Raw genomic sequence first — 27,876 nt, forward strand, 5'->3', positions numbered from 1 at the left:
GCCTTCAACCACAAAAATAGTTCACAGATTTTCAACACTGGATTTTGAAATCTTAACACTGAAGCACAGACAATTATGAGCACTGGTGGATGATTTCCTAGATCTTAAAAATTTGCATTATAAGGTACCACCTTGCCAGTATGATCCCTACACACAACATACTAAAAGGGGAAAAAATTTCAGTAGGATGTCTTCCCATCAAGAAAAGAGGATTTGGCAGGAATTAAGCATTAATGTGTTTCTTCTTCTGAAGAAATTACATTATTTCATCTATATGTTTAATGGGAAAAAATAAATGCCTTAAGAAATGACATCAGTCTCTATCTTACTCTTAAAAATGCTTTAAGTACCTAAGTTGCACAACAAAAATCTTTGAACAAATGGCTAAAGACTGACAACACTGTTACCAGTTAAAAAGCCATCTCTCCTATCAGGAACTGACTAGAAACAGTACAACAGATTGGTGTTATTAAGCCACTTGCAAGAACTCCACTGCCCATTCTTTCAAATTCACTTTAGGGGCAATGTTACAAAACCAGCAAATTTCTTTATAAAAACCCAAAATACGGCATTATGATCACCAGCCAGGCATCAACACATATACTCTTTCAGAACTTTCAAATTCAAAAGGATGCTTAAACTATTATCTATACAAATATTTGAAGATCAGAATAAATAACTTGCATGGTACAAAGGTATCAAAATATCCTTGCCTTGAATGGAACTACAGAGTGATTCAGCAAATATTTAACTTTAAACACACAAACTTCTTGAACTATTTAACTTTTAAACACACAAACTTCTTGAACTCCCTGGAATGCAACCTGAAGCTCAAGTGCTTTTCTGAATAGGTATGCTTAAAGTACAGATTTAAAGATAAAGATGCAATTATCCTGTGATATTACTTAACAAACAAACAAGTTGCAGGAACCACATAAAAAAGAATAGCATAATTTACTCATTGAGGCAGTACTCAAAATTAATCTCCCCCCAGTGAAGTCTGAAACCTGCCTTATAGACCCATGCAGTTATTTAATTAAACTCATAATTCTTCAAAGGTATGTTCAGAAGAGCTTTTCATCTTCAGAAGACAAACATATGCACACCACTTCCCAAAATGTCAAACAGCAATTCCATAACAAGTGCTTTGCCAGGTCAAACTGAAGCAGAATTTCCTTTGTGATCAGCATACCTTAAATATTACAATTATTTCTCTGAAGACAGACATTGCTTTGAAAGGGTCCTGTAAATCAGGCAAATCTTCTGCCTGCAGACGTTCCACCTCCTGGAGCCAAGCCTCAATGCTATCCAGAGGGGAGGGCAACATCTGGTCCAGCTTTGCTTTCCACTCGTTAATCTTTAAAAGGAAAACAAGTGGATTAAATCTCTCACTATTATTTTCTTCCCCATCTCCAAGATGCTGATATAAGCTGCATAAGCTGGTGCTCAAGACATCCCAGGAACCCACTCCCTCATGCCTGTCAATAAAAAAAAAGGGTTTCCAATGAAGTCAGCTAAAATCAGCCCTGTTTACCTCAAACCCAGGTTTGCTCCCAGCCCATAACCTCTGCAACAACAGAGAATTTGGCATTCCTGTCCTTTGCTGGTGACCACCCCAAGGCCCAGAAACAGGAAAATTTATAGTGAACTAGCTGCAAAAATAGGGGGGGAAAGAGAGATGAACAGCTGGGGCTGACAGGGGAGCATCTCTTCCACAAACAGCAATTCCCAGCATGGCCCTACACACCCCAATCTGAGCCAACACACCAACCTCACTGCAAAGCACTGACCAACCAGGCCCCACTAGATCAGTGTCTGTGCTCTGAGTCATGACTGTGTTCCAAAATAACCTTTTGAGCATAAATAGGCCAAAAGCTTTGATCAGAAGAATGCTCCAAGATAACCAGATGCATTTCCAGGGATGTTTCGATCTTGAGGCTCAGGAGGCAGAAGGGTAACACACAAAAAGTCACCTTCTGCCTCCTCTTGGGCACTGAATGCCACTCAGACTGTCTGGACTTCAGGTTCAGGGCCAAACCTCTTTTATAATCCCAAATAAAGCATCATCCCCCCATTTTTCCCAGTGTGAGTTCCTGAGGTAGACTTAGGCTTCTTCATCCATCCCACACGCTCATGCTGGTGATGGGGTGAGTGAGAGAGAAACGCCTCTGACCTGAGAGATCACTTTATCCCACTGTTCCCTCATCTGCTGCTGGCCTTCACTCAGCTCAGCTTCACCCCTTTTTGATGACAACACAGGCAGAAAGGGGATTTTCTCTTGGTTAAATGTTTCCATAAATGACATCATTTCCTAGAGATAAAATAGAAGAGCAATTCACAGAAGACGTCGGATGGAGGCTCACAGAGCCAAGTCCTGCCTTTGAACACACTGCTAGGAGCTCCATTAACTTCAAAGGGTGTGATGCATGCAAAGGCAAGACAGCAAGAGGCATTCTTGTCTCCCGGCAATATTTGGGTCTGAAATTATAGGTGCCATTCCCTAAGTCTGTATTTAACATAATGTTAGTGCAGTGAGAACACAGTTCTCCCCTCCCAGCAAGAGAAAGGGAAAATTCCTCCTCTCACAGTTCCCCATGGGCCACTTTATTACAAACTCTGGCTACAATATAAGCCAAAGGAAATTTTGCTGCAGCACAACCTAGAGCCAGCAATTCAACTACTCCTCTACAACATTTGCTGGGTAAAACCTACTGTAGTAATTAGCACAGAAATAGCAAAGGTTACTCTGTGAAGGGCCTACGTGCTTGAATCTTGTCCAAGTCTTCAACTACGTCAATTAATGAAGACACTACTTTACTCTTTCCAAAACTTTTGCTCAAAAATGAAATAACATATCTCTTTTTCATAACAGAGAGAATTTTAGCCTACCTTTCCTTCAATCATATGAGGGATTTACCAATTACATTGTCAGATTTCCAAGTTTTCTTTAAAAGCTGATTTAACACTTCAGGCAATGAAGATGAAAAATATTAAAAACATTCACAGAAACAGATTCTTTTCACAGAACATGAAATGCAACTTACTTTGTACTTCTGGTAGTATGTTTCATTCTCTGTTTCCACCAGCAGTTTTGCTAACTTCTCCTCCTGTGCAGCCAACCAGCCCATGGCCTCTCTTACTTTCTCCTGGTAATTAGAGCAGAAAATTTCATTTTTCCATTTTGCAAGCATTGTTTTTAATTTACATTGTGCCATAAAACAACACTCATTGAGCATATGATACAGTCCATTCAAATCTGTTGAAAAACAAATAATAACTCCTGGGGACCCTGATGAGTTTTGAGTCAGGCACTATTACATTGCAGGGACAAAGTTTTAAACCTGGCACCTGAATATACGAAGACATCAAAAAAAGACCTGACTGCAGTTCTACTGAAAGGAGATTATCAGCATGTGAAAAACCAATTAAATTCTCATAAAAAAATATAGAGAATACAAAATGTGAGTTCCTGGTCAGTGTTATCTGTCAGAGGCAACTTCTGTCCACTTTACATTTCAGCCACTAAATTTAAAGCTGGTTGTTCTGTGCATCTGCAAATCTGCTTTTCCTCCAGTGTTTACACAGACTTCAGAGCACACATGAAGACAACTCTGCAATAGTTAAATGAAAACAAAACAATCTGCACAGCAGTTCCACCTGTAGGACCAAACAAAAATCTGCAACATGGAGTTTTTTCTACCAACAGGAGCATCAGAAGGCTCAAACCAATTCAGTTTGAACTAGCAGAATCAGAGGATCTATATGTGCTACTGACTCAGATATAAACTGGGCAAAGAAAGCACATTCATTTGAAAATGCCTCAGTGATAACCCACACAACATACCTGCATGTCTTCCTCAGACTCAGGCAAATTCTTGGAGTATTGCAGAAACTGAGCCACGTAAGTCATGATTGATTTTTCATCTGGATTCACAGTGTCAACATCTACGAGAGCCAATACAACATTTACATAATTATGCAGCCTTCTAGGCCTGATCACATAATTACACACTATGCTGCAGTTATTAAAACACATTACCATAAACATGTTTATTTTGCAACAGCTCACTTAACATGCCAGTGACAGAAATTAATATCAGCATTTTTTTCCTTGGGAATATTTTAATAGAACATGATTAAGTAATGAAAAAGTTTCTCCCATGAACAGGAAAGTTTAATATCATTTCTTCTGCATATTGCTCCTGCAATTGTTGCCAATTCAAAAATCTTACAGTCCCTAAGTACAGCTGATGTTACAAAATAAAGACCCTCAGGTTTGAGCATTACAGCAAACATCAGTGTTCCACTTCAAACTTAAGCACAGTCTTATAGATCACATTAATCTCACTCCTAATAACAAAGATTTTTAAAAAGCTGATCATTTACCTTCAGGCTCCAGAAGCCGTGGGATATTCAGCTCCAGTTCTGCAATTCTGAAAGCCTCTTTCAGATTTTCTTTATTGCTTCTGGCTTTTGCCTTCTCCAGATCAACCAGACCTGGCCTCAAGGTTTGGATGATGGCTAAAAAAGCCAGTCCACTTCGCCAGCTGGACTTGAAATCAGTGACACTGACAGAGCTGTGCCTGTCCCAGAAATGAGTGGAAACAAAATGTTAGGATATCTGAAGAAACAGGATTTAAGTACCAATTTAGAAATATAATATAAATTCGGTAAAATGGAATATGAACCAAATCCAAAAGCATCTCAGCACTGAACTTCTGCACAAGGCAGACAACAACACAGCCAGTACTAGCAACTCCAACAATTACTTCTTTTTACAAGATGACTATTTCTTTTTGTCTTCTACCTGCATTCTGAAAATAAAGCCTTGCTGATCCAAATCCTCTCTAAACATCACCTTTGTGCTCAACATCTATGCATTCTATGGGGTGGAAAAGCAACAAGAAAAGCACTGCAGAACATGTATTTGTCTGTAAGGACACCAAGAACTGGCATTTTAGAAAATCCAAATCTTAAAAGCATTGTTATTAGTGCAGGAAAAAGTATTTATTTTTCTCTTAATTAGCTTAGTGTCCTTGAATCATCTTTTATTAATGTTCACAGCCTGAACAGTGCTGTGAGGTGCCCAGCCATGCAGGCCACAATGAATTCTGGGACAGCTTTCCAAAAACAGCCTGTATATTATGAGTATGTTACAGCATAGAAAAGATGTGGGGTTTCAGGCAATCAGATTCAGTCACAAAACAATGGGCCAAATCTTACAAGATTTGTTTCTTTACCAAAACCTACAGGATTCACTGGTAACAAAATATTTCAACATAATGCCAGTTCAGAAATGAGACTGCAAACCAGACAGCAATATTGCTGAAAAACAGGCAAAAGGAAGAGGAAGATTACATGGATAAAGAGCTGGTTTTGATGTGCCAATTAATCTTCTGATAAAAGACAGCTAGAAGGCAAACCTCAGTGCCATTCTACTGGCAGAAAGTGTCTGATGTGCTGATGAAAGCCTTTATCTCCCACTAATAACATGGAATATTAGTAGGGTTTTATTAGCAAATAAAACAACCCAAAGAGCTGAGGAGAAAGAGCTGACATTACTGTAAAGCACATTTGGAAGATCCTGGAGTGAAGCAGCAGCCCTTGAAGAAAATGTAAATATCTGTATCTGCTCTAGACTGTGTGCTGTGAACACTCCCCCTGAAAGCAGCAGTGCTATCTGTACATCAAGCACAGGGAAACATCTTGTTAGAATTAGGGACTAGGACCACCAGGATTAGCATCCTCCTTTGGGATCATGCAGTGTTTTGACAGAAAAGCATGAGTTGTGGGATCATAGAAATCCTACATTTTCCATTAAAAAATATTAAAAAAACCACGAGACTGTGTGAATCAGAGCCAACCATGAGGATTAAAACAAGTAAAGCATGGAAACATTTCACTAGACTTATCACACAGGAGCCCTTAAAAAGGAAAAGCCAAACAACTCAGATTACACTGTTGTGTTTAATTAGTAAGATGAGCTTCACTTTATTATATTTAAAGGGCTCATGTCAAAACATTTGGGGCCTGACAGATGCTCAAAGTACTGGTAACCAAAACTGAAAGTTAAAGGATTTTCTGCTAAGCTGTCACTAAGTAATCTTAAAAAACAGAGAAAAATATCACCACACTTAGAGGAAAGGAGTAATACAAAGTGTAGCATGTTAATTATAAGTTTTGGTTGGAACTTACAGTGAACACTGTTCTTTTGCCCACAACAAAAGAGCCTTTGTAGCAGACATCTTCCACCGTTCTTTAATTTTAGCACTTTTTTTAGCTGATCTGTTTGCCTTTGGAGAGGAGTCAGCAGCACCTGGACCATCAGGTGAAGGCTGATTGTAGGTACAGGCAAGTGTCCTGGCCAGTTCTTCAATCTGTCAGAGAAGATGGGACACTCAATGAGGCTTCAGTGAGAGATTCCCAAGGCATCAATGACAGAACAGCAGAGAATTAGACAGGACTCAGCCACAGATGTAACAGTAGCTTCCCTGCCCCCCAAACTCAAACCAGGCTTCTTAATCTGCACAATCTGAACCATTTCATGCTGAATTCCCATCTTTAGCCAATTTTTTTGGCAGGATATATTCACCCAAAGACTTGTGTGTTATGCTGTGGGTACCAGCAATGACACCAAGGGACCTTCTCAGTCAATTTCTACCCTAACCACTGACAGCAGCCCATGGCATTGTGGTTTCTGCTGTCAGGAGTGACAAATATCAGGCATAGTCAGAGTTTGCCTGCTCATTCAGAGTGCAGGAAAACCTACCTGACAGACCTCAGAGATCTCTATTTGGTTAGAGAAGCCTGGTTTTGGTTAAAAGGTAATTGCACAGGCCATGAGCAGCAAAAGACTCTTTGGCATCAAAGTATCTCTACCACAAAAAAATAAGGGCTAAATATTGCTGGAAAACTTTGTTTCTTAGTGCTCTCCTGAGCCCCAGTCACCAGTCAGTCCACCTACTGGTGCACAATTCTCCCTAGAAGCCAGCTTGGCTCCAGCACCCTCTGCAGCCCTACACATGATTAAATCAAGGCCCTGGACTTTCACACCTCCCCATAACCTCATGCCATGCAAGGTGCACACTCTTATTGAATAAGAAACATGACTTTGACAGCCTTTGTGTTATTTCATGCACTATTACTGAAAAAAAAAAATACAAGAATTGTAGATTATGAGCAAAGTCAGCACTGAGGAGTGAGGCTGTCTCTGAGAGCTGGATGAGCTATCTGCTATCTGCTCTTTTTGGAGCTTAATCATTACAGACCTTAGACAAGCAAAGTTTAGCCCATTTTTTAACTGGTTATTTAAAAAAAAAAATCTCAGTATCTTTCCTTCCTACCATGTGCAGCTAGGTACTGTTCATCACTGCCCTGCTCTGGTGCATCTCCTCCTTGAGATGCCACTTCCACATGTCAGAAAATAATCTTTTGTTCAGTACTAATTCATCTTATTTAGCAATCATGTAAGTCAATACATTTTTGTGCTTTTCCACTCTACTAAAACTCTCTTACATCGCTGAAATACTTACATGAAAATGAAATATAATGGTCCAGATTAGGCCAAGCACAATGGAAGGTTTTCCTTCAATAATGTCAGCTACATGAATATTTATGAGCTTCAGCTAAGGAGGGGAAAAAAGGGATCATTGTTAACAAAGAAAATGTTCCACTAGCTAAACTGGCTTTAGTTGAGAATTTTGAAGTTAATACTCACTGATCTGCTCTTTAAAAATGTCAAAGCATTTTCTATATTACTTCTACACTGGAAGGTATTAAATCCTTTTTCCCGTGGCTGCAAAGCAAAAAAAAAAAAAAAAGTTATATCTTCAACTGCAAAAATTAATTTTATTCTATATTTTGAAAAGGGAAGTCCAGCAAAAATTCATAAATTACTTTGAATCAACTTACTTCAGCATGTTTCAGAGTCAATGGTATAAAAATAAGTTACTTGAAACTAACTCTATGACCCCAGAGGGATGATTCATATGGTTGCACTTAAGCATATCCAGAAATCTTTGCTGGACTTGACAAAGGATTGAGGTAATATTTTTATTACTCTGTCTTACCAGATGTTGACCTGAAAGCACTTCCAACAGATCCAGAAGCAAATGTCCCTGCTGTATGTCTGTATACAGGTCTGAGACAACATAAGGAGGGATATGCTGCAAGATAAATTTCAATCTTCTGTCATTTTGAATTCAACACACTACAGAACATCACAGATTACTCTGCTGTTAAATAATGTTTAGCATCCTTTATTTTTTTTCATTAAGCTGCAATAAAAATCCTGCATCTAAACAGTCACATCCTGCTTCTTCTAACCCATTACTATGTTTGTGCGTTATTCCCTCCTCCTTGTCCTGCCTCTGTGTTTAAAAGGGTAATTTTAGACCCCACTTTCAAGCACTCACATTTTTCAAGGAGGTCTGGTGCAAAAGAAAAAAAATGAGAAAAGAAAAGCTAAATGAGGCAGTTATTAATATTTTGAGATCTTACTCAATATTAAGTACAAATTTGAGTATACAGCTGCATAACTAAACCTCTTTTCACCCACACAACACCAACTTATCAAGAGCTCAGCAGTTTCTGCTCAAGGAGGGACCAAAACAAAATTATATTTTGTTTCTACCTGAGCAAGTCAGAGTCCCAGCACATGCTGCAGGAGCTGTTTCCTGAGAGCTTAAAGAGCACTTCCACTACTATGTGGTTTGTCTTAATACTTACCAGTCACTCAGGTCATCTCATTAAACTCATGTTCTTGGATTGCATAATAGAATAACACTTACCTAATCCCAGTAAAACCAACTGTAAACTCAGAAACTCATAAAACCCTCAGACATGCGCCTCAATCCACCACAAGTTTTACCACATGAGTAAGGAGAGTGACATCCACACACAAACCACCTCATACAAATGTCCTTGGATGTGCCCCAATACAGTGCTGCTGCACTTACTAAACAAATGCTTCTCAGGGCTACTTTTCCCATCCAGTGCCTAAAAAAACTCGTAGCAATTTTGTTTGTTCCTAAAAAATTTAATCTCTAACCAGCATATCTGAATGGCTTGGCTAAAGAACCCCCATTTACCTTTGCCAATATTGAATTTATCCAACTAGTGAAGGTTTTCTTCTGTGTAAACTCTCGCTGGACTGGAAAATAAAAACAAAAGAGAAACTAAAGTTAATGGAAAAAATGATCAGGTTTTATTCCTCTTTCCCAAAAAGACACATAGTATCCACCTCAAACCCAAGGTCTGTTCTTCCAGATATTAAGTTACTATTTAATATCAGTTTTTCTCGACTCTTGTTTCATAGCTGGTATTTTCTTGCTGGCTGAGTTGGTACTGCCAAGACCTCTACAACCATCATGCATAACCTACAGGATGCAGAGAATAACTAATGAAGGTTTTCTCAGAAGACCAGCAAATACAAATAGCGATGTGAAAGCAGAATTCTACAGAGAAATATGTGTGCAACAGCTCTGTCCATTCCTAGATGTTCCTTCAAGGACTCAGGGCCATCATCAGTACAAGATAGATCCTGGAATTTGGGAAAAGCCATACATAAGTTGGATGCAGACTGGAGTTAGGTGATAAACGCACATCTGTAGGTGAAGCCTAACCATGAGATATCTTTGCTAACAAAGGGCTGGAGAGAGTTAGGAGGCTGTCATGCAGAAATACAGCCTCTACCTGCATCCTTTCCACTGCTGGGCCTTCTCTGGGGTGTACAAATCCAGCTGATGCCTCAGGTTTAGCTTTTATATTTTTCAGACTCCGTGCTGCTTTAGTGTGCAGGTCGGAGCTTTATATTAAGGGATGGTGAGCTCTCTGCACAGAGTAGGGAGACAAAACAATTCCTTCTCTAGCTGGGCACCAAGGACAAATGATCCAAATCTCAGGCCCAAGAGCATAAACAACATGGACTGAAGAGAGAAAAACAAGAAGGATGGGACTTCATAAGCTAAAGCTGTAACTGGACAATTAATTCCAATATGCAAATGGACCAGAACTTATAAAAGTGTGAGACCCAGTGACCAGTTGTCCATTTTGTGACCATTTTGGTTCATCCTGGGTGCAGCCCTGGCTGGGCTCTTGCTGCCCAAGGTGGATCCATTGAGCCCTTTTAATAAATCCCTACTTTATTCTTTAGCTCTGTCCAGCCTCTGTTCTACATCAGCATTCACAAGGCATCACAGCCAAAAAGGAGCACACAGGATGCTAATACAGGCAAGAGGAAGAAGAAAAGGCTCGAACTTGTGCTGCAGCAGAAAACAGTGAAATGGGACTGAAATCAAGTGAAATGGGACTGAAATCATGTGAAATGGGACTGAAACCCAGTGACACAGAGGTGCAGCTCTGCACCCAGGGCCCTGGTGGTGCCACACAGACAGCAGCCACCAACCAGCAGCTCTGCAGGGAGACAGGGAGCTGGTTAAGCCCATGTTTCAAAACCCAGAGTATTTGAACAGCTTCTCAGACCTGCCTGTGGGCAGCAGAGATGGAGGAAAGCCCAGTTCCCCCAGAAGGTGAAGCAGAGGGTGAGCTGGACCAGAGCAGCTCCCCAGCCTTGTCAGAGGCAGTGAATTACCTGACTTGCCAGCCCATGCTCCCTCCCAAAACACCACTCCATTTCCAAGGCACACCACAAAACCCACTCATCCCTAGGGGGTGAACACAGGTCTCAGGTGACAAACAGAGGTGCTGGCCCCTGAGATGATGGACTCACATCTGCCACCAGCAGCCATCCCAAAGACTTGTGAGTGTCACAGACACATTTTATGAAAAATCCTTTCCTTAGGATTTTTTCTCCTGAGAAGCTGAGAGGCCTCAGGAACAAAATGCAAACAATGGTTATCTGCTGCTGTGGAATGCAACAGGTGCATCTGTGATTGGGCTCATGTGCTTGTTTTCAATTAATGGCCAATCACAGTCAGCTGGCTCAGACTCTCTGTCCGAGCCACAAGCCTTTGTTATTCATTCTTTCTTTTTCTACTTTTAGCAAGCCTTCTGATGAAATCCTTTCTTCTATTCTTTTAGTATAGTTCTAATATAATATATATAATAAAATAATAAATTAAGCCTTCTGAAACATGGAGTCAGATCCTCATCTCTTCCCTCATCCTAAGACCCCTGTGAACATTGTCACATGTGAGAGCCAGCCTGAACACAAACTCCTTTTTATACTCCTTTTCCATAGCAGCCTTGATTGCAAGCACTGGGGCTGCCTTCCTAGAAAAAGCATGCATGGAGAAACAAATCTGGGAGACAGGGTGGGAACAGACCATCTCTTCTACCTCTGAAAGCACTTTTTTACTCAAAAGATTAATTGAAGGCAAGCTTGACATCATAAGGAATGTGCAAGACTTCTCAGCAATAGATATGTACGTTTTGGTAGGCTGGGCAGGATGAAGGAAACCAAAAATACCATGCCCTTGGGGAAAAAAAAAAAAAAGTTGACTGTTCTGCCCATGAAAGTGAAAATGCCACTCACAGGAAAATGTCCCACACTTTACTAAACACTGAAAATTTGTAACCACAAACTGCAGTCTTGGGGTCTATTCATGATCCAAGACAGACCAAAGGAGTTTCTGTGAAGCTTCATCAACTCATGAAACACAAGAATTCACTCGAGGGCAACCCAGGCTCCTGCTCCTCACCCCACAGGCTGTTTTCTGCCTCACTGGGCGGGTGAGCAGCAACAAAAACATTCACATTACCTGTGTGGAGCACTGCTTTGCATCCTGTAGTGAAGGCATCTTTCATCAGCCCTCCACTAATCTGCAGCACCACCATCCTGTCGGAGCATGAAGCAGGCAGTTTCCCCCGCTGGCTGGATTGTTTTAGGATTCTTTCTAAGCATCACCAAGATTGCCCTCAAAGGGTTAGATAAGGGCAATCTTAACAGACAGAAACGAAACTACAAAATTGGATTTTGTTCGGAAAACAGAAAATTAAGTGTGCACAGGGCATACAGACAAAACAACGCTGCAACGCTCACAGGGAGAACAAAAATAGCATGGAGATACTGGCTTCATGTTAGCACAGGAGCCAACCACACCCTTCAGCTGAACACCACGTGGGAGCCATTCCAATTACCCAAGCAGCAATTATTGAGTGGCTGCGCTCAATTTTATCAGGCAGGCAAGGCTGGCATTGCTAGCATCTGAAAAGGGACAGAGAGCAAATATTGACTGCTCTGCCTGACGCCAGTGACTCCTGCAGCTCTTGCCAAACACACACTGCTGCTGCTGGTTTGGAGAACTTGCATTTGAGGTTGGTTCAGATGGTTAAGATGAGCCATTTGGCCTTGTTTATGTTGACATGCCTGTCAAAATGTTTCATTATGCAATAGGGGCCAGATACTGCAAGTGTTGGTTCACATGGGCAACTCTCACCTGGCAAATGTCTCACCTGGTGAAAGTACAAGGTGGTTATTCCACATGTAAGAACACCTTAAACCCTACACAAGCTACCTAACACAACCCACTGGGCTGCTTTCCAAGCAGCTGCTGCCTCTGCTGCAATGTGCCTTTTTTTTCCTACCCCAACAAATAATAATAATAGACTCTCCTCCCCAATTAATAACAGAACTCCATGCTTGCCAGTATTCCCCAGCCTGTAGTGCAGCAGTCAGGGTTTCCACGCCACACACACTCAGTACAGATGTGCTCCTGGCACCGTGGCAGGCAGCTGTATTGCAATTTTCAGGCTGAGTGTGTTTTCCCTCCCAGCTCCCCCTCCAATGCTGCTGCTGCTCAGAGGCACTAATGATTTAATCAAGCTCTCCAATTCTTATCTCTACCATGGGGTTAATTAATACAGATTTTTATTTTTATGAGGGTGAATGGATTCTTTGTTAGGCCTTTTTGTAGGACTCTAACTGACCTTGGTTTTCTCTTGCCCCAGTTTTCAAAATGTCACTGACCTAGAATAAAAAAGCTACAAAACCCCCAAACCCTGATCATCCTCTTTACTTCAGGTCAAAAATCACTAAGCTAAAAAGTGTATCTGAGAGAACAAAATAAGAACCTGGTGATCTGAAAATACCCAAAATCTATTACGTTTCACCCTGTGTTAACAGCTCTTTAGGGAGGAATAACACATACAAGCAATGTGTCACGTAGGATAGCCAAAAATCAATAGACACTGCTGGACAATGAGTGTTTTATTCAGTAATGAGCTACCAACAAGTGCTACAAGCCAGGCTGATCATTAGGAGCACAGGGACACTGCAGGGACCATGGGAGTGCTGAACTCTCCCAGGAGGGAAAAGGAGAGCAGCAGCACTGCCAGCCACTGTTTTACTCTCAGCCTTCCTTAAACTGTGATGCAGAAAAAACAAGATTTAAAATTAATCTACTCTCCTCTTCTGCCTTCCATGCCTCCCTTCCTGAGGTGGGGGAATGGCAGCTTCAAGGAAAGCACCTCCTCCTTCAGCAGGGAGCTGGGGGAAGCAAATCATGGCAGAACAGATGTAGCCTGTCCATCCACAGACATCAAACACTGTCACCAAACAGCAAAGAGGATTTCTTCTATCACAACAACTTGTGTATCACTGCCAGTGGACAATTCACAAATGTATGGCTTCTTTAAAAAAAAATAAAAATTTAAGCAATCACTTTAATGAGCACAAGCCTGTCTGTCATCTTCTCGTCTCTGTTAGACCAGGAGGAATTACCTCTTGTGTATGATATTTTTGTGTCTGCCTTTCAGCACTGAGGTCAGCTGAGGCTATGCCTGCAGCAGCATGCAGGGAGCTCAACAGGAACAGACCAGGGGAGCTGCTGCTCACAACACAGTGTGCCCACCACGTGTGCAGGGACAGAGGCTGTGCTGGGCTAACTCCAGCCCCAGTACTTTCCTTATTTCAGTTTCATTCAAAATAACCATTCCCACACTCCCTGACAGAGCAGCAGAATGAACCAAAGGATGGGAAGCAGGGATAACCAGATCTCCAAGACAGCACTGCAGGTATGAACTAATACACCAACCAGTACATTCTTTAAATGACTGGAACCATCAGAATAACAATCAAGGACTTGCAAATCCAGGTTGAGAGTGAGCAATTAACCCCCAAGCCCTTTGTAAAGTCCCTTCCCTGCCACCCAGCAACAGTTTCATGTTCTGCAGACAGGAAAGCAGGGAAAAGGGTTATTTCCAGCATTTATGTTCAGCAACATGGTGTTAAGCAATTAAAAACAAACACAGAATTCTTTGTAAAGATTGAAAAGTTTACCGAAAACCCAATGAAGATGAGGAAAATGCCTCTACAGGAGGAATGGGTCTTTTCAAATCCAAATGCTACATAAATATGAACTAAATCACTACTACCACATCAGTGAAGCAAGTGGAAACTTTCTACATTACTCCTCTCAACCTCCTTTTCCTTTTGAAAGCCAGTTGTCCAGTTCACCACAAGTGCTGCTAACTCAGAAGTGCATTCACACCAAGCTTTGCCCTCCTGGCTGTCTTAAACCCTTTTGCTGTTCTCATTGTCAGGATGCTCTGAATCACCAGAGTCTTCACTGCCACCACAAAGTGATGTTTAGTACTCAGGGGCACAGGCAGGTGGAGATAAAATTCTCAAAGTTACCAAGTCACATCATCTACATACCAACATACTTTTAAAGATAAACGTTCAAGAGGCTTTTCTAACATTTTAAATAAAGTGAACAGTGAAACAGGGATCTGACTGTAGTGATCTCACAAGTGCCTCAGGGGCCATCAACTCCTTTAGCATTTTAATTCCAGTTTTTAACCAGTCATACACCACACAATGCATTTAACAAACTGCAATTTACCTAGCAGGGAAAACTTTTACGCAACTATACAATCTATTTTTTATGTTAGGCGTGTGAAGCAGACAAAAATACCCCTGACTGAATTTTTTCAAGGCAGTGTCATGTGTCAGTTGCCTCTCCAGTGCCATCAGCCCTGTCACATGCCACGAAGCTGTGCACTTACGGGAACTGCAGAGCACTCCTCACCCAGGCTGCATAAACTGGGAATAAATTTCTGTGCAGCTCCTAGGGGAGCTTTCTGTAAAAGTCACCCTTGTAAAATTGTAATAAACATTTAACAAACTTTTAAAAATCATTCTGGTAAAGAAAATGAATCTGTAGCTTCAATAAGCAAGTGGCCCCATCAGATGAGATACACAGTTAAAACAAAAGTGCTGGGTAAGATTATTAATTTACCTTACCTCTGGATGAATTTAGAGGTGCTCAAAAGAAATACCCTTATTGTAAATCAGAGATGAGTACAATCAACTACAAGCTGCACAACAAAACCTATCCGTACACATCTCTGTATTTTCAATTTCACTTGAAGAGAAATCATTCATGAAGGATTAGACATAACTGCATGAAAAAAGTATCATTCATTTCTTATCACTAAACTCTCTTTAAAAACAGTTCTCTTCAAAAACTATCTTCAGCTGTAGCAACCACATTTCTGTATTATCATGCTTTGGGTTACAGTAATAAACAGTAACACACATTAATAAGTGGAGTCAGAAATTAGGAACCCTGCAGTTAACTAAACAGCGAAAGAGTAAGTACATCCCAAACTCCAAGGGCTAAAACACATTTTTGTGATTGAATTAGCTCAGCAAGCATGAAAAGAAAAGGGAAAACAGAGTTCTGGACAGGCGTGGTGGGAAGCACCAGACACAGGGGTCTGTTTGCTATGCCAGGGAAGACAGAGGAAGGATTTGCGCATGGGACAAAAAAATCGAGGTTGAATCCTCCCACAGGTAGAGATTTACACTTCAGAAGCAAGAAATAGTTCTGCTCCAGGGTGCACAAACCCTGCAGAGCTCCTGCTGCAGCCACCCATCCCCGAGCAGCTGCGCGTTCCCCTCGCTGCAATCCTGCTCAGCAGCAGAGCTTGGCTCCATCTCCAGCAGCTCCCAAAGCTCTGCCAGAAACCCTTCTCTTACCAAGCAGCTGACATGCCTCCTCATCTCAAGCAGCCAAAGGCAATTCTGGATGTTGACTGTGCCTCTCCAGCTCACAGAAGGATGAGCAGCAGGCTGGATGGCTCCCTGGGGCCAGCCCATGATGCAGGGATGGGAGGGAAACCCAGGAGGAGGAGACACAGGACAGGGACCCTGCTTTATCCCTCCCATGCTCATTGCCAGGCAAGCCCTGACTCCTGCCTGCTCCATCCCACACCAAAAGTGACTTCAGGTTTCAAACATGGCCCATGGTGCAACAAAGCATCTCCCTGTCAAGCATCCTCTGCTCACCACAATGTTTGCAGATTGTCTGGCAGGAGAAATCCTTCCCTGCACTATTGCCCCACTGGATGTAGCAGTAATAAGTCCAGGCTTTGCACCTGCACTTTTACATGGCTGTGCAAGGATTGCAACAAAGCAATTCTGCAGCTGCTGGAAGATGTGCTGCATCAGAAAACTGCAAAGAAGCACAGAGGTGCTGAAGGAAAGGGCCCAGATAATGCTGACCTTAATCTGATTAAATTTTATTATAACATCTGGGACAGAGGGAAGGGGAAAAAAAGAAAATAAAAGAAGCCTGCCAATTCCTGACATCATGCATTTTCATAGCAATTTCCATTTTCTTGGCAGGGAGGGAAAGGGTAACTATTACTCTCATCTGGATATCAGCTTGAAAACTGGTAAAGGTTAAAGAGCAATACATAAATCTGAAAAGATCCATATGTAAGGGTTTATATTCTTTCAACTTTTTACTTCAGCCTCACGATTTTATGACTGTCTTTACTGTCTGGAGATGGGGCAGTATAAAACATATTGCTTTCATTTCTTCACCTATTTTCTTCATGTTTTTTAAGCTTCATTAAATCTCCTTAAAGTAATTAACTGACAAGAAAGATGCACTGAGAACTAAGTTACATTATTACCTATTTTCCAGTGAATTTCTTAATGGCATCTTCTAGGCCAAACACTATTAAGGAAAGTGAATGTTCACCCTTGAACACTCTTCTGCCTCAAAACCCACTAACAAGCTTTTGCACTATTAACCAACTAGCCATAAATTAATAGGGATTCTATAATAATTAAGGCTAATAAGTAGTAAACTCTCCACCAATTACTTAAAAGGGATTATTCTTTCCCTCTCTTTTCCTTCTTTTTCTTCCCAAAAGTGCTGTCCTTGCAGAAGACTAATTTAAATAACAGTCAAACATACTTAAAATAACATATCTACACATGGTAGGGAAGGAAAAGAAAAACAAAGCTGATGATTTTATTACTATTTTTAGGCATAAACTTCACAAAGTTATATGACCAAACCGACTGACACATTAAATTGATCTTGCCCTAATTAACCAGACTAGACAAGTGCTCTATCCCTATGGGATGCCTTTCAGGAATAATGGAAGGTTGGATCACAAAGAATTAAAAAGTAGATTAAAATATATCTAGACTATATCCAAACTAGATCTGAGTCCTGCTTTTTCCTTTATGCACATCTCCTCTTATGCTGTGCATTACAATGCTGGACATATTCTTTGAAGCTGTATCTCAGGAATTCGAAAAAGGAGATCATAGCAAGTTTTACATCCATCTGCAGTCACACAAAATGCAAGCTCCTTTTCTGATAGCTATAAGCAACCACTCCTTGAATCTGAAATTTCTCTCATTGATTTAAAGCAGTCAATATCACCGGCTGCTTCACAAATTTCATCTCAAGATTCCTATTAATGGAAAAACATGTTTCCTTGAGTGACCCTATTCTTCTTTTTTGACCTTTGCTACCACAGATCTGTGAGCAGAGCTGCTAACGGTCCCTATATGTCATGTCAGGGAGCATGTCTTTGGTGCTCCCTCACAGCTGTATTGCCATTTGCTTGTTTGACCCTGAGCAGACGCCGCAGCGCCACAGCTCCATACACAAAATGTGTCAGGACCATTTGTTGTGTCTTCAATCGTTACAAAAAATTGCTCATGTCACTTCTAAGGGATATCTCTGGATGTTTTACAGCAGCCAGGCACAGACAGCCTGGGCACAAGGTTTGCAGTGTGTTCATTTCAGCACAATCTAAGAGCTCCATTTGTTACAGCAAAGGAATACAGTCATTTCAGTTTTACTGAGCAAGGCTCCTACAATGAGACACTGACCAAAAAACTCAATTGTCTTTGAATACAAACACCAATCTGGCCTTTCTGAAAAAAATAAAAAAATTGAAAGTAAATCCCTGCCCTAAAAATGGCATGTAACTTCAAATCTGCCTTCAAGCTGAAGAGTGTTTTCCAAATCTGTTTCACAACAACAGCCATCTCAGCCTTTCTACCCAAGGCTGAGTTTGACTGGCACAACAAATGTGTGTCTGACAAGCTGTGCTTGGTGCAAAAGTCAGAGCAGCTCCTGTCTGCTACAAATTTTTGCTTGTTCTCCTGAAAATGCAACACTGAAGCAAAACGGAAGAAAATTCACCATTAAAGACACTTGGCTTTGGACTGCTATTAACACTCACTCGTCAAAACACATGGCTTCAACGACAGCACTAGTGCAAATATGGATCACACAAGGGACTTGGCAGAATTTTCTTTTGCACCATCTGTTTTCAACATATTTGCTCTCCACCAAGCACCATGGAAATTTCATTGCAAGGGAGTTAAAAGGAAATAGCTCTGTGGAAACAGGAGTTAGTCCATCCGTTCTAGGATGGACCAGGCTCTAAACACATCAAAGCCAAGCTTCTCAGCAGGGCTAGTCCTGCTGCCTGGACTGGCCTCCTTGATAGCCTCCATGAATATGTTCACAGCAAAGCAAAGCTTCACAGAAAATCCTTACAGAAAGAAATTCAACACGTGAGTAAGGAAAACCCAAAAGTTCTGAGAGGCCAGGCCGGATGCACTTGTCATCATTTCACTGTCCAGGTAGATGCCATTAAACTGAAATAATTAAATATCAGCACTGAGGGCTTCCTTAACAAGTTATCACACATGTAAAAACAAGTAAAAACCCAAATCTTGACCCATAAGAAATTTGTTTAGAAGCCACAAAAATTATCCCCACTTACAAGGGATATAGTAGTTAAAAACAGAAAAGTAAATAAAGTAAAATAAAATAGTGTAGTCAATAGCTTCATTAAGACAGCAAAATGCAACCACCTAAGTGTCAGCAAGCTGAAAACAAGGAAACTAATGAAACTGGTTTGTTTTCATGCTGGTGGTTCCTTTCCAAACAGTTTACAGCAACATGCATTCTGAGAAACAAAGCACAAGAACCAGTGAGCACATCAGTACCAAAAAAGGCAACCAATCTGAAAATATCATGAGAAAGTACTAGAAGAGCTTATCTGTCATTTCCCTGCTCAAGCCTCTCTCCTGAAACACAGAAACATCTGCAAAGAAGCACAGACTTGAACTAACTACATTCACCATAACCCCAGTTTAAACAGGTTTCTCAGAATTCCCTTCAACTTGCACACACAGACACAGATTTTTGACAAAAAATCTTAATTAAAACGACACAGAAAACTTCAGTGACTTACCTTGCAGCGTTAGATGGAGATCATCTATTTCAGAGGAAGCCTGCTCCTCTGTTGATGCAGATGACTGCTGTGATGCCATATTGAATTCTATGGTGATTCTTCAATCAATTTCCAAACTGAAATTATATTAAGTTTAAAAAAAAAGAAGAAAATCAGTTCAGTTTTACATAAAAATTGATTATGTTCAATGATGATGTGGCACCAAGATACACATTTTGTTTTGGGATTTCTTCCCTTGGTCAGCTGTTCCCTCAGTCTATACAGAATAAAGTGACTCTTCCCACAGCAGGAACACAAGCTTTGGTCCTTTGACTCTTTTCTAACAGTGGCCAGCAGCACTCCACAATAAACCAGGATCCCAGTGGGTCTTGCCATGCAAACAAAAGCACCAGGATTAGGAAAATTCAAACACCGCACCAGGATTAGGAAAATTCAAACACCGTTGCTTTCTTTGAGAAAGCCAAGGTGACAAAAACCCACAGTGCCTTTGCAGATTGGTAAATGCCAAACATAAATTTTTTAATCCTTGTACCTTTCAGTCCTCCCTTCCTGTCTGGATAATTGTTACAGAATAGAAACAATCCAGGCAGAATCTGCAAAGATTAAGATGAAATGAAAAAGCAGCATAAGAGAATCAACACAACTGCTGTCTCTGTCTGGTACCTTTGTTACTCCTCAACCCCCATGAAGGAGTTTCTTTTTCCAACTCCTCCATTTTCCTCTCCCTGGATATCTCCCCCATAGAAAACAATATGCTCCATCTTCCTTAAAAAACTACAAGTGATCCTTGTTCTGCAGTGCTGTTCAATTTGCCACTGTAGGAAGAACTGGAAGCTGAAGATAGAGACTTATTTTTACCAAGAAACCAGAAGTTAAACAAAATCCAAAAGTAATTAAGCTGAAATTGAATTAAGGGCTTACTCTTGAACAAGCTTTGTTACCTACACAACTGTAACCTTTTCACCAGAAGCACTAGGACTTCCACACCATACATTAATAACTCATCCACCAAGTATATGTCAAAATAAAGGGTGTGAATAGATGAGTCAGGAAATACAACATGAAGGAATGCCAGAGAAATTCTTACATCCATTCCCTTGTGCACATGAATCATGAGGCAGCCTTTGTTTACTCCACTCTATACTATTTTTCCTCACTCTCTGTCTCCTTCACTGAGCAGAAAGGAGAACATGCACTCCATGAGGAGCTCTTCAATATTTTACTTTCTTCCCCCTGAACAATGTGTGTCCTTGTGCTTTATCCAAGAGCTGCTCTGATGACAGGATTATTGAGTCACTCACAAGATTTTCTGTGGTACTCACCACCCTGGCATCTGAACACTTCACAAGCATCAATCAATTCCCATTACAGCACCTAGGTGAGACCAGGGGTTATTGCCCACAGTTAGAATCACATCATGCTTTGGGCTGGAAAGGACCATCAGTCCAACCTCCCTGCCATGGGACACCACTTTACTGCTGACAAGCAAAGGCCAGACAGAGAGAAAAAAGGCAACAAAAAAAGTGGATTTCCAGAGAAACAGATATTAGCTGATATGGCTGAAGCACTGATTCCAGCTGCTGCAGTGACCAGGCAGCACTTCTGCAAGTCACCAACAGCTTACAACTGCAACTCAAGGCACCAGATCTGAGCAAAGGGAGTTCTAGCTGGGGCAGGTAAAGGTCAGACCTATCTGGATCATCAAAAAACTCCATATTTTACAAGAGTTTGGCTTCATTAGCAAGCAAAAATAGGAGGAAAACAACTGATTTGATCTTTGGCTAGCACAAGAACATGGTGATATAAACAAGCCAAGCCTTGAGGTTATGATGGAAATCATAAGGTATCTAAATTAGCCAAGAAAGACAACAAAATTCTGGGCAGCACAAACAAGGGCATCACCAGCAGAGATAGAGAAGTCACTGTCCCACTCTAATCAGCACTTGTCAGGACACCTGGAATACTGGGTGCAGTTTGGGACAATGCTGTATAGAATATTATGTGGACATTCTGAAAGAGAAGAGCACAAAGATGACTGGAAGGCCTGTGTGGGGAAATGGCTGAGAAAACTGGGTTTGGTGAGCCTTGAGAAAAGGCTAAGGGGAGATCTTATTACAGTGTTCCAGTATTTGAAGGGTGCCCACAGAGAGGATGGAAACTCCCTTTTTACAAGGAATCACATGGAAAACACAAGGGGTAGTGGGTACAAGTTACTGCTGGGGAGATTTTGATTAAATACAAGAGGAAAATTTTTCATAGAACAATCACTCACTGGATTAATCTCCCCAGGGAAGGGGTGGATTCCACAACATTGGCACTGTTACGATTTGACAGGGCAGGATGCTCTGCCATGTCTGGACCATGCTTTTAGCACAAAATATTGGACAAGATGGTCCTTGAGGTCCCTTCAAACCTGGAATTCTATAATAAATATTGGGCTCATATAGGAACTGAGGATGGGCAATGGCTGAGCAAGAATCCAGTGCTCACAGCTATGCCCAAGGCAAGGCAATCTTTCCTGGGAAACTCCCTTCTTTTTTCTCTCAAGATGAAGCAACAAAAACCCAAAGCCTGAAAACACCAAATGTCAGGTGGCCTTAATATTTTTGGATATGACTAAGTCTTGCATTTGGTTTTTTGATCATCACCTTGAAGATGATGACAAATGGCCCAAGTGGGAAGTATGGAAACAAACTTCCAAACAGTGGAAACTTACATATCTGTTCAATTTCAAAGCACCCACATTTGAGACAATGACATGGGCAGAGCCAATTTATGTTCAACTAACTTGCATGATGCTAGAGTCACTGGTACCACAGTCTAGAGGAAAGGAGTAGGATTTGGGATTAAAATTCCATTATAATAACAGGAAAGTATGCAAGAGCATGAGCAAGTCTGATGGACATTTCATAAACAACACAAAGTATATTTTTAACCTTTCTGTGACTGTTCCTCCTCTGTGCCCAACCCTTGCCAGCTACAGCAACAAAACAGCACAGAGTGTCTCTTTTTATGTAGTGTCTCTTTTTATGCAGTGTCTCTTTTTATTTGCTTCACTGCACTTCATGTGATGGGACCCCAATCTCAGTTCAGATCTCTAACCAGTCAAGTAGTTAAAGCTAATAAAACTTCCAGGATTTCAAAGCAGAAAGTATATTAAGGTCTAAAGCAGGAATCAACTTTAATTGTTACTTAATTTATGAATTAATTTACTTCAACTACAGCACATGATCATAAGTAAAGCGTATGCTTTTATATTCTTTTAAAGTCAATTTATGGCCTCCCTCCCAAAACTATGGGAAATTTTAAACTTTCTTTAAACACAGACATCCACCCAATGAATCCACAGTGCAGGTTATGAAGACACACAGCTAATACCAGGTAAATTTATTCTGAAGCTTTCATGTCCCTCAAACCCTCAATTCACCACCCAACACAGCAGATGCAGTTTGCCCTGCCCCAAGAGAAGACTCCTCAGGTGCTTTGAAGGGGAGACACAAAGTCCTGGAGGACACACCTGCAAGGATTAGTCTTCTTTAAAAGGTACAAGGTACAGCTTGTCTGAGAAGGGATTATACAGGGACAATATCCCTGCTTTGTCCACCTCTCTTGCCCCAAATTTCATTCAAGTACAGCATTATCAACTGTAACTATATCATTACAGCCTCTGAAGAGTCTAAAACAATCAAGCTATGAAGAGTCTAAAACCACCAACCAGCAGTGGTTGCCATTGGCAGTAGGAAGGATCATCATTTCTACTTTGTATTTACGTCAGTTATTTTGTTTCATGACGACTCAATGAACTGCAGAGCTAAACCAATCCCTTCCCCTCCAAGAAATGCTGGATGACTAGGAAATACATAGCCACAATGTTGAAAAATAAATCAAATGCTTTCAAACTACACTTTGTCACTGGGGAATAAAAACCAAGGTGAAGAGAATGACCTTGTCCTTCCCTCTGTCCGGAGAACCTAGCATTAATGTTGGAAAGCATTAACTGCTTTCACCTTGGGACAGCCTGTGAAGTATCACAGAGTCAAAGAGGCAGTTCCAGGCACACTGGGATCCTTTTTCCAATGGATTCATTTCCTGTGGATTAATTTCTGTGAATTGCACCAGAGCTGTTGTGCAAGCTCATCTTTTCTCCAATGCAGGGTAAGTCACAAAAGAAAGGTGCCATTAGCAATGTCCTCCTGGAGAAGAAAGTTTTCCATGGTTTTCTCCATGGGGCAAATTCTTGGCCACCTGTGCTCAATCCACAGCTCAAATGGTTAAACCATCACCAAAAGCTTTCCCTGTGATGAGGGCACTCCTAACACTCAAACCCTTCTTCCCCTACTTCTCCAGCTATTTCTACAACAGGCATCTAAAAATATTGGAAATTATATCAAGCACAGTGGTACCACACCAATTCTAGGGTAATTTCCCTTCCTCTACCAAATTCAGCTGGTATTAGCCAGCAGATTGCAGAAAATCCTGGGCATTAACATACACACATAGGCACACTGATAAGAGAGAAACCCAAGAGCAAGTAGCACACTGCAAATCTCAAGGAGCTAACCTGAAAATAATCATACCCAGGCTTTGCATTCCATTATCATAAGAATAGACAACACTGATTTAAATACCTTGTCTCCAGTGAGGCTTAAGTCTTAATGAGACCTAAGAGATGCTCTTCTTAAGCAGGGTCTTTATAAGGACATTCTTGTCTCAGAAGAAAGGGTGAAAAAAGTTTCAGATGGATTTAGAGGATTCATTAGAAAGGATTTCACAGCCTTAACATTAGTTCAGATCAGGGTGGTTTGCAAACCTTGGCTTTCAGCTGTTCCAAGTACCGCAGATGGTAAGATTCCAGGGCATGGAAAACCCAGCAGTTAAACCACTGCCTTCTTCAAAAAACAATGCCTGTAACTATAGCTAAAACAGGAAATGAGTATTCCATCAATTAATTTAAAGCTACCTCTACAAAGCAGCTGTGCACAGTACTTAGGAAGCAAGGCAAATTAGTATTTTCCACACTGTCCCAGGTAAGAACATTTTTAGCCTCCAAGTTCACAGCTAACCTGTGCACATCCCTGCACAGATGTACCCTCAAGGCCCTTGGAAAATCATATGCCATGAAATTAGCTCAGTTTTGCACTCCCTAAAGCTGAAAGCAGCAGATACCTTGCAAACAAGCCCAGCTAGAGGGATGTGAATATTATAACCCACTGTTAGTAAATCCCTGCTTCACTGGTTTTGCCTTTGGAGATCCATGCCCCACACTTTCCCAATTATGTTGGCTGCATGCTTTCCACTGGTGTTGCAACAGGAATTGCAGACATCTTTTCATAGCATCTCCAACCGCTTGTTTTTACTTTTCCTCCTTTGAAGTGCCACTGATTATTTATGACCCACTCAGGGACTCCAAGACCTGCCCTCCACAGAGGCCTCTCCATGTAAACTGAAGTCTGTTCCTAGCAACAGATTATTATTACTCATGCACTGAGCCAAGCCAACATCATGAACAGAAACTGCAGATTTTTATCTTTGGTGAACCAATCCAAAGGAAGTAGAGCTCCACAATGCTGACCAACTGAAGACCCTTTCCTTTTTGGCTATTAACAAAGATCTCTGTTTATTTTAGATTCAGAAAGAAGAAGCAACATTTGGAGGTGTGAGTCTTGAGCCTTGCAAAGTGCTACTGAGCCAGATTTTTTTGGTAAGCTATCTATCTGTATCTTTGACAGAGCCTCCCTGAAGGCAAATTGTTGGCATCCAAACCATGACCCCATGACCTAAATAATTATCACAGGAAGCCCCACATCAAGTTGGTTTGGTTTTCACTCTTTTATAATATTTTCCTATCACTTCTGATGTGCTCACAGCTCTGTTAAGCCTGAGAAGTTCACACAGCACTTCAGTTTGATGGTCCTGCTTTCTCCTCAAGACTTCACTTACAATGGTTTCACCATGTTTTCACTCAGTGGTGGGGGAAAGGTCTGTTTAAAGGATGTATTGTCCATCACTTTTGTGTTTAAACACTCATTTTTTTAAGATCCTACTCCAAATTGAAGTTCATCCCTTCCACTTTCAAAGTGCTTGCCAACATCGTTCTTCTGGGCCATCTCAGATTGTATCACACTCCCAACTGGAATGTGATCACACAGAAAACATGGTGATCCCCCTCCCTTCAAAGTCAGACTCCTCAGGATGGCAAAAATCAGGACAGCATCGACACATCTGCCTTGACTTCCTCTCTTGAGGAACTCACAACTTCCCCATGTCTGGCAGAAAAATAATTATTTGTTAGCATCCAATATGCAATAATGACATATTCTCTGTGCTTCCCTGGAGGAAGAAAAGGGCTTCCATTAGGTTTCCATCCCTTTGAAGGTGATACAGAAAAGAGGCTACAGCCTCCTGATCCTACATAACACCCAAGAGCATCAGATGGGTATCAGCCAGTCTTTTAATAAGTGGTATTAGTGCATGTGGCATCAGAGAGACTCTGCATTGCCTGGGATAAAGTTGAAATAAGCCTGACCTTGGGTACTCCTATGCTATCAGTAGCTGGAGATGAAGGAATCCAAAAGACAAAAGCTTGGAAAAGACTGAACAGCTCTGCTCAGGTAGGACCAAGCCAAGAGAGCATTAGATAGATCTGCAAGACACCAAGCCTGGAGAACATAAGACCTTGAGGGGATTCAGAGCTGGACATGAAGCTGCACCCCACTGCCACAGAAATTATGTTGTCTCATATGGTCTGATGCTCTGGAACCAAGTGGACAAGTAAGGAATCCTCCAAAAAAGAAGAGCTGCAAGAGCAAGGCAACTCTTATAAGTTTATTTATGACAAGCAGCAGCAGCACATTTTTGTTATACAGGGACTTCCCAGTGATCTATTTATAGTTTTTGAAAATCAGCCAGGAGAAGCACATGAGTATACAAAAGCCACACCATTTTTAAGGCCAGCTAACGTTGCTAGTTTGTCTTTGATTTACACATCAGTAACAGTTCCTGTTACAGAAGCACAATGGATCTTCTTATGGTGTTAATCAATTATAAAACACTGTTAGCTAAGTGTCTTTCTTGACCCTTTCTCTTTTTGGGGGGGTGGTAATATATCAGTCATCCTGGTACAATTACACAGTTTGAAAACTGCACTAACTCCATGCTGATGTTAACACACACAGAGAAATGCTTTTATTAACAGAGCTAAGCCTTGTTCACACAGTCACAAAGGTTGACCCACAGAGGAGCACGATGCAATTACTTGCCCTCAGAATAAGGGCCTATCTCACATTTATCTGTTCCCAAGTGGGAAGGCAGTGCCAAAGCACACTGACTAAAACTGCAGAAACGATTCAGTTTTCAACTGGTTTCCAAGATTTTCCATATTGTCAATGAACACAAGAACTGCTCAGGACTTTAAATCACAGCTGTTAAGGTAAAAAAGAGAAGTGCTGAATGCCTGGAGGCTCAGGAGGCTGATGCCATACACCTTGATCAGCCCAGGGTCCGCTGCTATGCAGGAAGCCAAAAACACCATGGTGACTTCATGCTTCCATCAACGTCAAGGGCTCCAAAACACAAAACCATGAGCACATCCCAGCCCAAAACTACCTGTGCAACGCCCAGAAACCTCCAATCATGTCCAAAAAGCCATTTATCTGTTGCTGTGAGCCCAGACTGGAAAAGCTTTTCCAGAGCAGGAGTTGCTTTTGCACTCCCCAGCCAGGCAGAGCAGCTCCAAGGCCGCTTCCCGCAGATAACGGGGCTGTGGGGAAGGATTATCACAAAAACAACACAAAAACACGGGCTGGCTCCAGATCCGTGCTGTACCTGGGAACTGCATTAAGTACACAAACAGCACCTCCTCCTATGCGGGGCTAACTGGGAGCTGGGCTAACTGGGAACGCAGGCAGCAAGACAACAATCGCTGTCATTTCACAGGGCAGCAAGACAACAATCGCTGTCATTTCACTCCTCCAAGCCTCTCTCACCACAGACAGCCCTACTGGCCGCCTGCCCCGGCTGGCTGGGCTCAGGCCGCAGCCACGCAGCAGCCACGCCGTGCCCGGCCTCCTGAGGGAAGGGGAAAGGGCGCAGCATGGCCGGGCAGCGCCGCGGGGCCCAGACAGGCCCGTGACCTTGGGCTGGGCAGTTCCCAGCGCACGGCTCCGCTCCCACAGCCCCTCCTCGGCTTCCTGGCCCGGCTCCGGCTGTACAGTAGGGCAGGGACGGGAAGGGGGCGGGAATGGCCGCAATCGCACAGAGTCAAGGCTCTCACGCCTGATAGGAACGGACTGGACTGTACTGCCCACGCTAACCAAGCAAGAAGCACTGCAGTAAGTTGTTACTCTTATTTCCCTCCCTTGAATTGCAACTGAAAGTGTTTTAATACAGACTCAC

At 41.7% G+C, this 27,876-nt stretch overlaps 1 protein-coding gene across 1 annotated transcript in view; it reads right to left on the bottom strand.

The window, feature by feature from the left end:
* Window positions 1–27,876, bottom strand: part of SYNE2 (spectrin repeat containing nuclear envelope protein 2) — a 168,602-nt gene that overhangs the window by 139,078 nt on the left and 1,648 nt on the right. Inside the window, exons 2-12 of the mRNA XM_059475436.1 lie at window positions 19,483–19,598; window positions 9,090–9,151; window positions 8,070–8,165; window positions 7,718–7,795; window positions 7,533–7,625; window positions 6,196–6,377; window positions 4,387–4,583; window positions 3,845–3,945; window positions 3,045–3,146; window positions 2,174–2,311; window positions 1,193–1,357 (exon numbers count right to left, since the gene is read on the bottom strand). Coding sequence (XP_059331419.1) covers window positions 1,193–1,357; window positions 2,174–2,311; window positions 3,045–3,146; window positions 3,845–3,945; window positions 4,387–4,583; window positions 6,196–6,377; window positions 7,533–7,625; window positions 7,718–7,795; window positions 8,070–8,165; window positions 9,090–9,151; window positions 19,483–19,561 — 1,293 coding nt within the window. The 5' untranslated portion in view covers window positions 19,562–19,598. The remainder of the gene's footprint in view (window positions 1–1,192; window positions 1,358–2,173; window positions 2,312–3,044; window positions 3,147–3,844; window positions 3,946–4,386; window positions 4,584–6,195; window positions 6,378–7,532; window positions 7,626–7,717; window positions 7,796–8,069; window positions 8,166–9,089; window positions 9,152–19,482; window positions 19,599–27,876) is intronic.

Source organism: Ammospiza nelsoni, chromosome 6 (genome assembly GCF_027579445.1).
Source record: "Ammospiza nelsoni isolate bAmmNel1 chromosome 6, bAmmNel1.pri, whole genome shotgun sequence".
Classification (NCBI taxonomy): Eukaryota; Metazoa; Chordata; class Aves; order Passeriformes; family Passerellidae; genus Ammospiza; species Ammospiza nelsoni.